We start from the raw sequence: 12,268 nt of genomic DNA, 5'->3' as shown, positions 1-12,268 counted from the left end.
TTTAACATGACGACACGGAGTTGCTTGAAACAATTCTGCAGACTGATAAGAATTGTCAATGGCTTTAAGCTGGCAATCTCCCCATCTGTCTCCTCTCCAGTTCTGCCCGTTTGGTCCTGTTGTGTAATTTGCAGTTAAGGCAGTTGTGATTAAGACTGCTGATTAGTCAATATGTGGGTGGTGATTATAAACGCTTCTGCACTAAAGCAAAAGGTAAAAGGAGAACCTTGAAGTGGGTCATCACTTAACATATCCATTGGAAGCATTTGGTCGGTACTTTGGTCGGTTTTTTGGTCTTGGTTTAATTTATACTTATATGGAAATTTGGGAGAAAACAGAGTACCTAAAGAAAACCCATGAGTTGTCCAACGGAAAACCAAACCCAGATCTTGCCGATCTTTTGACTGTGTGGTAGTCTCTTGACATGCTAACTACTAGCTCGTCCTTTCTTTCATAAACGGTTGCCTATGCAGAATTAACTAGATGACTATTTGACCTGTGTAGGCTACAGTATCGTCCAGTAATAATTCAGTTTTGGTGTGTGACCCTGAAAGTATTGGAAGGAGAGCTGGCATCGGTTCTGGCCACCCGCGTTGGGGTAGAAAATGGACGGATGGATTAAAATGCATAAGAATATATTTATATTTAGAACGTTATTTTGTAACTCTGACTTACATCCAGTTTTACTTTATAAAAAAAAATATTTATTAAATTAATTAAAATGTATTTATTTATAAAAAATATTTATTAAATTAATTAAAATTTATTTATTTATAAAAAAATATTTATTAAATTAATTAAAGTTTATTTATTTATAAAAAAATATTTATTAAATTTTATTTATTTCGTTAAAAAAGTTGACTACAATATTATAATATTTACGATTTACAGTTTAGTATCATACCCTGTGAAAATGTAAAAGATCGTGATCTTTGAAAAAATGTAACTATTATATTAACTATTATATATATTTCATATTTATACAAATTTCCCCACTGAGGGACGAATAAAGGCATATCTTAATCTTAGGCATATCTTAATATTCTGTAAGACCAAGCTCCAAATCTGGGGAGACAGGGCATTTAAATTCAATTCAAGAAACAATACAAGCAGTTGATGTTTGCTAAATACAAGGATGAAGAGTCTTGAACCAGTCATGATGTGCTATATATATCACTATATTGACACATACTATGGTACCCATTATGGCATTGGATGCTCATATCACCTCATACTTCGGTACGAGGTGCATTATTTAAAAAATAAATATTTTTTTAAAAAAAAAAAAACCTTAAACTGTATTATGGAAAGCAGGAAGTGAACAAATGTAACAGTTACTGATTGTAAAAGTACCAGATGGAGGGGTAGGATTTAATAAGCTTTGCTTCTTCCTATTCCTTTTGGACATGTGGAACTGTGAACTGATTATGGGATGCACTCAATTGTAATCTGATGCATGTTCAAATGAAATTAAACCATTACCATTGCCATAAACTTTCTCCATAGACACATAAGTCCTGATTTTCTCTTCCGGCACGTGACAAAAATAAAAAAAATCTAATAATATTTTTTAATAACATTTTTTTTAAATTATAATTTAAAAAATAAAAAAAAAATTTTAAATAAAAAAAATTCAAATTTTATATTTTAAAACATTTAAACATTTAAAAAATTTTAAGTAAAATAATAAAAAAAAACAAATTAATAAAATAAAGTAAAAAAAATGCTTAAATTATATTAGGAAAGCAGGAAGTGAACAAATGTAACAGTTACTGATTGTAAAAGTACCAGATGGAGGGGTAGGATTTAATAAGCTTTGCTTCTTCCTACTCCTTTTGGACATGTGGAACTGGGAACTGATTATGGGATGCACTCAATTGTAATCTGATGCATGTTCAAATGAAATTAAACCATTACCATTATCATTACCATAAGTGTACTGTGTAGAATTGTGAATGGTCCAAACCAAGTCAACGACATAATATCGGACTAGAAACACTTGTATTTGTTTTAAACTTGACAAGAAGGATTTGCAAAGTTTTCTACCTGAAAGGACAGGAACGCTATTTCCTTGCGATCGTCCATGACATAAAACAGCGGGACACAAGAAAGCAACAGTGACAGGCTATTAATCACCGATGTGCCGTCGGTGAGTGCCTCCGCTTTACTAATGTCCCTGAATCTATTTTACATTCCCCAAGCAAGGTGGCGGCGGGGACCGCATGGAGCCTTGGGGATGAGGTGCGGCAAGAAGCAACCCCGGGCTGGAGCGGCGTTCTGTGAATTCTGTAAATAAATTGCACACACGGTGCGCAGTGCAGCGGTCCAGCTAGCTCCTGTTTGTCGTGCACTCGCACATTAAGAAGAGGTCCAGGCGAGCGGGTGTGGGCAGCAGAAACAACCTTGAAGCAGCAGACGAACATAAAACAAGAATGATGCCATTAAGTTGTCATCAGATCGAACTGATGTGATGCTAGCTGCAGGCCGCAACAGTCTCCGAGGAAAACCATCAAACCAGGTCGGTTGTTCATTCGTCCAATTGACTTCGGCATTCGTCATTTACGCTACCGTTATATTGCTATATTGCTTTTATTTCCTATAGAGAGGCCCCAGAGTCATTTAAGTACACATTACCTATAGGACAGGTCTATAACTTGTATAGGGCGGGTATCGGGACATGAAGTCATCATCGGACTTTTATGTACGGAATGTTCTATTTCAGGAGTCAAAATGATCTACCCACTACAAAAATGCAAAACATCTATTTTCAAATGTATTGAGGATTATTTGTACGTACAATGTATGTTGATGTACCTTACATAACCAAATGAACCAATGTTGCAAAACACACATAATTAACTATTAACATTTTTTGTAATTACCTGAGTTTACTTTAATGACTTGCACTGAATTGAACCAGCCAGGGATGCATAGTCCGGACAGTAGCTGCTGATAGCCAGCCTCAAGCACACTTCCAAATGTTTATGAGTCATGGATAATATCCGTATCATAATATCCGTATAATATTCCATATCCGTATGGAAGACCATAAAATTTAGCGAGGGCTTAAAATCTCGCAATTCGCCGACTAGCTTAGCACTTTGCATCGTTGTTTACGCATGAGCGGTGACCTAAAGGTCAAAATTCAGTTGTCATCTGACTGGTTGTCCTGTATGTCAATCAAGTAACGGGGATGGATGATAGGCTGACATCGTAAGTTCTGCTGCACTTAGAGACGTTGTTTGATTTGATTGGTCGCCCGAAGGGCAACATTCAGTTGTCATCTGAATGGCTGCCCTGTATATCAATCAAGTGACGGCATTGATGCTGGGATGATATTTTTTTAATGTCACGCCGCAATCGACCAGCGATCGACCAGTACCACCTCCGCGATCGACCGGTAGCTCGCGATCGACTTAATGAGCACCCCTGTTCTATTTGGTACCACACGGTTGGGTCCGTCACCATAATCAATAAATTGCACGGTAAATAAAACCATTTTGCCGGCCGTGATAAATTGACATGCGTGTTTATGGCGGCTAGCGAATGTACACACCGAACAAGCAAACGCAAATGGGCGATTCTCCTAAAAGGGTAAATGATATATTCACAAATGTACGAAAAAACGGTTCTGTGAATTTCGAAGTGTATAAACACGATCTGATGTCCATTTTAGCTTGTTTACGCATTGTCATTTTGTGACAAAACGTTTATGACAAAGACAATGGAATATTGTATATTTGATTATGTTGTTCATTCATTTGTTTATTTTCTACCGCTTTTCCTCACGAGGGTCGCGGGTGATGCTGGAGCCTATCCCAGCTGTCTTCATGCGAGAGGTGGGCAACACCCTGGACTGGTGGCCAGCCAATCACAGGGCACATACGTATAGACAAACAACCATTCACACTCACATTCATACCTATGGACAATTTGGAGTCGTTAATTAACCTAGCATGTTTTTTGGAATGTGGGAGGAAACCGGAGAACATGCAAACTCCAGGGTGGAATTGAACCCTAGTCTCCAAGCTGTGAGGCCTACGTGCTAACCACTCGAACACCATGCAGCTGATTATGTTGTTGTTCCAATTAAAATGTTAGAAATGTTCAGAAATTAAAGTTTACTGCATTTTATACGGGGTACTTGTAATATTATACCAAGTACAGTGTTCCCTCATGAAGTGAGTACACTTTTGCGAATTCGCAATTTGGCAGAATTGTTTTAGTGCCATTTCAGTGATTTTTAAAATTAACTGTACAGTGTAAGAACAGTTAGCTGGCCATTTGAGAAGAATTGCATTGTGGCAAGTTGAGTGTTGTAATCTTCCGCATTCTTATTGTCTTCCTGCTGTAGTCATGGCATGCTAGCTAGCAAACAGTAAACAATAGCCAACCGTGCGATTTTGAACGCTGCATGGCCGCCGGTATTGAACAGAACAGAACAATACCCACAATGCAGAAAAAACGCTGTGTACAAAAATGCCAAAAGAAGCCAAGCTGGACCCGTGGACCGAAGGAAGGCTTTTTTACACTTTGAGAGAGAACTGTGAGGACATGTTAATGTCTGTTTGAGAAAAGCACATAAAGTGTATTGGGAGGCATTTTACAGCTTTAAAACAAATATAATAATGGTACACAAATACAGTTATTTCACATACGTATTGCAGGCTATTTTGGGACGCTATCCCCTGCAATAAACGAGGGAACATTTATCAGTACATTCATGAAAAAAAGGTCTCGACTTTACTTAAAATAAGATGATTCATACTCAACTTTGACTTTGCAGATTATTTTGGAGTCTGACTATTGATTTATTTAATACAGGGGTCTCAAACACGCGGCCCGCGGGCCAAATGTGGCCCGCAGGACACTAGTTTGAAGCCCCCGCCTTGATATGAAAGTTTAATGTTAGTTTGATATGGATGCTGTATGGTATCATGTACCCAGAAAAAAATATTACGTTTGATTAATGTTCATGTTAAAGGTTACATAACTGTTAATAGTTATCCTCCCTATCCGTGTGGAAGTGGTAAGTTTTTGGCTTTTTAAGTTGAAAGGAAATAACTTGAAGGCTACCGTTTAGGTCGCTAGCTCTCTAGTTTGCGAGTTAGCATGTGTCACAAGACCCTGCAGTTGCGCAATATGTTGTAAATAAAAAGTATAAATGTGACTATAGTCGTGTTTTGTCATGTCTACAGGGCTCTAATAATGCTTTGTTCATTTTAATATGAAAAAATCATTTGTCTACCCACCAACTATATGTGGTTTCTTAAGTTTTTATTATTTGCCCTTTTATTATTATTATTATTATATTTATTTGTTTATTACTGATTGATTGATTTTCTTTATTCTTGATTTGTTTATTTATTTTTCATTTTATTTTGTGTAGAAAAATAAAAAGTAAGATATTTGAGAACAGTGGAATGTTTTATCAGAGCTTTTCTTGTAGAAAATCGGAACCAAAGCAATGGTTTCCACAGAGTTCAATGTTTGACAAAAACGATTATCTTTATCGTACAGCCAAACATTAGGCTAACGAGCTAGTCTGTTTTCCCGCGTATCCATCGTCCAAACAAAGAATTAGTCCAGTCCAACATGGCTGTTAGCATGCTCCCAACTAGGGATTAGTTAGAGTGTTGTTTTCAGATAAATTTGAACTCAAGTTAATTTTTAGAATTTACAGCGTCAGCAATTAATCAGTGATTAATCCATTGTCCAATTAAACGACAACTATTTTGGTATTGGATTCATTGCTTTTTGCTGATTTAAAAATGTAAATCCATACATTTACTACCGCTTAACCTCACGAGGGTTGCAGGGGTGCTGGAGCCGGGGTACACCCTGGACTGGTCTCCAGCCAATCACAGATCAGATCTATCCAAACAACCATTCACACCACAAATAGCCTCCGACTTTTGCTTAGTCAGTTTTGACTTTAGAAAACAGCGATGGACATTTTTGCCGTTTTTTCGATATGTTGTGGACCAAACCACTTATTTGTGTTCGGTTCATATTGATTTGGTCCAAAAAAGAAGCATAACCAATTTCTCGATTAATTTAAACAACAAGCTTCAGATTAATCAGCCAAGACAATAACAATTAGTTGCAAGCCTGAATTAATTGGTGAGTTCCATGCAGTCTGTAGTCCCAGGATTTACTGATTCAATAAATAAAGTATAGCACAGAGAACCAAAGTCAACTGTTCTGTTTTTCTGACTTTGATTTATACGAAGAATAAAAATATATGCTGTCCTTTGTTGGATAAAGGATCACAATGATTTGGAATCATAATCTCGATATAAAGTATGTGTTGTCATTCAGTGTGACATGCTTCTATAATCACAGACACACATCATTCAATTGCTTTCCCTTCTTCAGACACAAGGCTGCTTTTATCGCCCTAAATCCCTCATGTGATGACAGGCTACAGGCTGAAACATCAACATTATGCCTGGCCTGTGTCAGGTGCACCGGTATTTCAATAAGTGAGATACGGATTTCTCGTTGTGCTGATTTTGTTCTTACGGCCCTGACAGGCGATAAAACATACACAGCTAAATGTGGCTCAGGTGTAAACCGGCACTCGAAAAACAGGTCCTGGTTACTGCAGAAGTTGGGTATTTAATAGACCTTAAAAGGGAACCAAAAGTGTTTTGTTTTTTTTAGCTTAAGGAATGGACTGCTGGTTTCGAAAACCTGGGTTTGCGCTGCTTGACCACAAAGGATTGATGCAGAGTCCACACCGAAAGGACAAGATCGTACGTTGAAGTTATTTGCTCAATTTTGCTAGCTAAAAATAAAAGCTAAAACAAACACATAGTCTCACAAATACGGACAAAAGATACTTAAAAAACGGACTAACGTGACAACTGACAGTTAAGATCGAGACATCGTGTACGCATATGACAGCTTGCTTTGCAACAAAGGAAAACCAGAATGTTCCAAACGCCTTCATGCCCCTGCGAACAAACGATAGCAGAAACACCACGAAAAAAGCGGTTCAATCAAGGGCAGTAACGAAAGCTGATTGGTCCAGGACTCCAGCCTCTTACTTGTAGGCATACAGGGACTGTAATAAGACCCGCTTACTTGTAGGCATACAGGGACTCCAGATAAGCCCGGACGTCTGTATTAGGTATTGTTGTCAGGAATAAACAATCTGGTTCTCATTCTATGATTTGGTTCTTTAAGATTCCCTTATCCTCTATTCGAAACCCACTTAGAGTCCTCCGGGGGAGGATTTCTACAACGTTGATAAGGAGGATTCTAAGCTGGAAGACATTGGCAGACATGTCCACAGGAACCAGTCACAGAGGGGATATCTCGCTATAAAATAGATGTAAGATGGTTAAGTCTGGGCTTCTCGTCTTGGGCTGCTGCCCCTCCAACCTTAAGAAGATGAACGAATGGATGGGTTTGGGTTGCAGGTGCCGCGGTCTCTGCCTCAAAGCCCAGACAGGTATTTGCTCAATTTTGCTTGCTAAAGATAAAAGCAAACACATAGTCTCACAAATACAAAGGATACTTATACACAAACCCACACAAAAAATGGACTAACGTGACATCTGACAATTGAGGTGGAAACATCGAGTACGCATATGACAGCTTGCTTTGCAACAAAGGAGAAGCAGAATGTTCTAGACGCCTTGATAGCCCTGCAAAAGAAAGATGCCTTGATGCCACAGCAAACAAACAAAAGGAGAAACACCATGAAAACGGTTCAAGCAAGGGCAGTGGCAAAAGCTGATTGGTCCAGGACTCCAGCCTCTTACACAATCTTGAGTGTATAAAAGGCCGGGCAGGGAAAGGAAGGGTGTTTTTTTGCAGCTGCGCTGTAATAAGACCCGTTTACTTGTAGGCATACAGGGACTGCAATAAGACCCGCTTACTTGTAGGCATACAGGAACTGCAGATAAGCCCGGACGTCTGTATTAGGTATTGTTGTCAGGAATAAACAATCTGGTTTTCATTCTATAATTTGGTTCTTTAAGATTCCCTTATCCTCTATTCGAAACTCACTTAAGAGTCCTCAGGGGGAGGATTTCTACAAGGTGAGAATTGTAGGGCAGTGGTTCTCAGTAACAAACCCGCTCACTTGTAGGCATACAGGGACTCCAGAACCCACTTAGAGTCCTCAGGGGGAGGATTTCTACAACGTTGAAAGGATATAATAGTCATGTATTAAGATGCTAATGGTAAAAATAACATGGGTATGACATCTACAGTATGTATGCTGTACATACTGATGTCAACTATAATATTGGTCATATGTAAACAGTATACATTATACATGCCTTCCTGCAGGCCAACATATGTATTTGTATCCATTGGCTGTATAATGTCAACTGTATGCATCGGGACAATCAGGAGGACGAGAACCGGCTGACGTTCACAAAAGAATCAAAAAAGCCAAGAGTAGAAGTTCAAAGGACCAAGGTTGATCAAAGTTTCCCAAAGACTAGTTAAGGAGGACCCTAAGCTGGAAGACAGCAAGCATTTCCAGGGGAACCAGTCGCAGAGGGGGTGTCTCACTCTAAAATAAATGTAAGATGGTTCCAGACGCCTTGATGCCCCAGCGAACAAACAAAAGGAGAAAAACCATGAAAGCGGTTCAAGCAAGGGCAGTGGCAAAAGCTGATTGGTCCAGGACTCCAGCCTCGAGTGTATAAAAGGCCGGGCAGGGACAGGAAGGGTGCTTTTTGCAGCGGCGCTGTAATAAGACCCGCTTACTTGTAGGCATACAGGGACTGCAGATAAGCCCGGACGTCTGTATTCGGTATTGTTGTCAGGAATAAACAATCTGGTTCTCATTCTTTGATTTGGTTCTTTAAGATTCCCTTATCCTATATTCCAAACCCACTTAAGAGTCCTCAGGGGGGAGGATTTCTACAAGGTGAGAATTGTAAATCAATGGTTCTCAGTAATAAGATCCGCTTACTTGTAGGCACACAGGGACTGCAGATAAGCCCGGACGTCTATTAGGTATTGTTGTTAGGAATAAACAATCTGGTTCTCATTCTATAATTTGGTTCTTTAAGATTCCCTTATCCTCTATTTGAAACCCACTTAAGAGTCCTCAGGGGGAGGATTTCTACAAGGTGAGAATTGTAGGGCAGTGGTTCTCAGTAATAAGACCCGCTTACTTGTAGGCATACAGGGACTGCAGATAAGCCCGGACGTCTGTATTAGGTATTGTTGTCAGAGATAAACAATCTGGTTCTCATTCTATAATTTGGTTCTTTAAGATTCCCTTATCCTCTATTCGAAACCCACTTAAGAGTCCTCAGGGGGAGGATTTCTACAAGGTGAGAATTGTAGGCAGTAATAAGACCCACTTACTTGTAGGCATACAGGGACTGCAGATACGTATTAGGTTTCTACGTCTGTATTAGGTATTGTTGTTTGGAATAATTTGGTTCTTTAAGACTCCCTTATCCTCTATTCGAAACCCACTTAGAAGTCCTCAGGGGGAGGATTTCTACACTATCTAACCCCATTCCACCGGAGGAGACACCAAAGCATTCCCAGGCCAGGTATAAGACACAGTAACGCCAAAATGTCCCAGGTGTACCCCAGGACCTCTTTCCGGTTGGGCATGTCTTCAGCACCTCACCAGGGAGGCATCCAGACTCTCAAGTGGCTACTCAGAACCATTCCACGACTGAATTGAGCCACCCGGCGGAGGAAACTGACTTCTGTGCAGGATCTTGACCCAAATGTTTGACTGTCGGTGAGCGTAGGGACTTAGATCGACCGGAAAATTGCAAGTTTTCACTCCTAGCTCGATTCTCTCCTCACCAAAAGTCTACATTAGTGCAGACGCTGCGCCGATGTGCCTGTCACTCTCACACTTCATGCACAAGGCCTCAAGATACTTGAACTACTCCACTTGAGCAATGTGTTACATATAACGGAAACGTATCAGCAAAGGTCATTTTTATAGTGTAATACTTACAAAACAGCACAAACTGTACAAGAAACACAACCATATTTAGAAATACACAGCAATAGAGGATAAAAATGTTCCTTTTCCATCCTGTCCAGGGTCACGGTTCAACTAGAGACCATCCAAGCAGCGTACACCTTGGGCTGGTCACCACCAGTCAGTCTGGCTGTTTTGTATACAACTCCGCAAGGGCAGACTCTTGGTTGACACACAGCCCACAGAGCCGCCTGGCTACTGCCTGACTGCAGAAGAATGTGAAATGAGGATTAAGTCTCTCTGGACCAACATCCGTAAAAAATTGAACAACTATCCATAATAATGCGATTCAAAAATGTCAGCGCTTTTTCTGGCACTTGCCCATCGCACAACAAACAAAGGATGCCCTTTAACCAAATCGCCTCCCATTGCTTATTCGCCCCCACCTCATCTGTTCGTCTCCATGGGTGACAAAAAATGTGGAAAAATACCTTGGTTGTGTTATTATCATGCTGAGTGGTTATGAGTTAGGAAAATGTATAACAGACTTTGGTTAACAATTTTCTTAACCCTCCTCTTGTGTTAGGGTCGGCATCGAACCGTTTTACATTTTAATGCATAAAAAGAATCACATAACATTTGTTTATTACGTCAAACCAAAAAAATAATTTTTACTACCTTTTAAAATGGTCTGGTTGAAATTATGTTTGGACCCGGTTATAATAATATGACTATAAAGCAATATTTTGAGCTATAACTGAAATCATAAGTGTACAATTAGCCAATAAAATGACAACCATCTCATTTTCTCATCATGTAAGATTCAGGGGATTCTCATTTTGACCAGTTTTCAGGGGATTCTGATTCTCATTTTGACCGTTTTTCAGGGGATTCTCATTTTGACCAGTTTTCAAGGGATTCTGATTCTCATTTTGGACCGGTTTTCAGGGGATTCTCATTTTGACCAGTTTTCAAGGGATTCTGATTCTCATTTTGGACCGGTTTTCAGGGGATTCTCATTTGGTCCGTTTTTCATGAGATTCTCATTTGGACCGTTTTTCAGGGGGTTCTCATTTTGATCGGTTTTCAGGGGATTCTCATTTGGACCACTTTTCAGGGGATTCTCATTTTGACCCCTTTTCAGGGGATTCTCATTTTGACCGCTTTTCATGGGATTCTCATTTTGACCACTTTTCAGGGGATTCTCACTTTCACCGGTTTTCAGGGATTCTCATTTTGACCGGTTTTCAGGGGATTCTCATTTCGACCGTTTTCAGGGGATTCTCATTTTGACCGCTTTTCATGGGATTCTCATTTTGATCGCTTTTCAGGGGATTCTCATTTTTACCGTTTTTCAGGGGATTCTCATTTTGACCGGTTTTCAGGGGATTCTCATTTTGACTTGTTTTTCAGGGGATTCTCATTTTGACCGGTTTTCAGGGGATTCTCATTTTGACCGTTTTTCAGGGGATTCTCATTTTGACCGTTTTTCACGGGATTCTCATTTTGATTGGTTTTCAGGCGATTCTCATTTTGACCAGTTTTCAGGGGATTCTCATTTTGACTGGTTTTCAGGGGATTCTCATTTTGACCGGTTTTCAGGCGATTCTCATTCTGACCGTTTTTCAGGGGGATTCTCATTTGGACCGATATTCAGGGGATTCTCATTTGGACCGTTTTTCAGGATTCTCATTTTGACCGGTTTTCGGGATTCTCATTTTGACCGGTTTTCGGGGGATTCTCATTTTGACCTTCAATTTATTAATATGATTCTTTTAAGGTTCATTTTACCATTTTTGGAAATAGAAATGGAGGGGTATAGTGACAAAAAAAGGCCTATATGCCCACACCAAAAGTATTAAAACCAACATTTTCATGGATGAGGAAGCAAATTTGATGGTAACTTATTGTTTTTAGTGTATTTTATAGCTGATTTAATACATGGGTCAAAACCGACCCGGTAACATAAGACATGATACCAGAAAGCTAACACAAGAGGAAGGTTAAAAAGAAGATGTGAGGTGATTTCGGGGGACGTGGGAGATTCGTCAGACGATGCAAAATAACATGCAAAGCAGCCTCGTTTAGTCAGTATTTTACACAAAAAGAACATTTTTATCTTGACTGGGTTAGTCAAGAGTCAAAGAGCGGATCGGGTTCAGGAAGGGGCGCATCAGAACTAGAACTGGGACCTTCTGCCATGCAATGGAGTTAGGCTTTTTGTTGGGCAAAAAGATAAAAAAATACCTTGATCACTGCCACCATCATTACTGCTGAATTCTGCATCTTTTCTGTGAGAATTTGCTCCTATTGTTGAGGGAAGAAGAGAATAAGGGGAAGCATTTT

General features: G+C 39.6%; 1 protein-coding gene across 3 annotated transcripts in view; it reads right to left on the bottom strand.

The window, feature by feature from the left end:
* The window catches only part of nlgn4xa (neuroligin 4 X-linked a), a 112,493-nt gene that overhangs the window by 77,872 nt on the left and 22,353 nt on the right, over positions 1–12,268 (bottom strand). Inside the window, exon 3 of one of the 3 annotated variants that reach the window (XM_058050615.1) lies at positions 12,170–12,229. The exons of the other annotated variants lie outside the window; for them this stretch is intronic. Coding sequence (XP_057906598.1) covers positions 12,170–12,229 — 60 coding nt within the window. The remainder of the gene's footprint in view (positions 1–12,169; positions 12,230–12,268) is intronic. 3 annotated transcript variants of the gene reach the window in all.

Source organism: Doryrhamphus excisus, chromosome 16, assembly GCF_030265055.1.
Source record: "Doryrhamphus excisus isolate RoL2022-K1 chromosome 16, RoL_Dexc_1.0, whole genome shotgun sequence".
In the NCBI taxonomy this organism is placed as follows: Eukaryota; Metazoa; Chordata; class Actinopteri; order Syngnathiformes; family Syngnathidae; genus Doryrhamphus; species Doryrhamphus excisus.
Note: the sequence above shows the minus strand (reverse complement) of the source record. Positions and strands in the feature narration are given on the sequence as shown.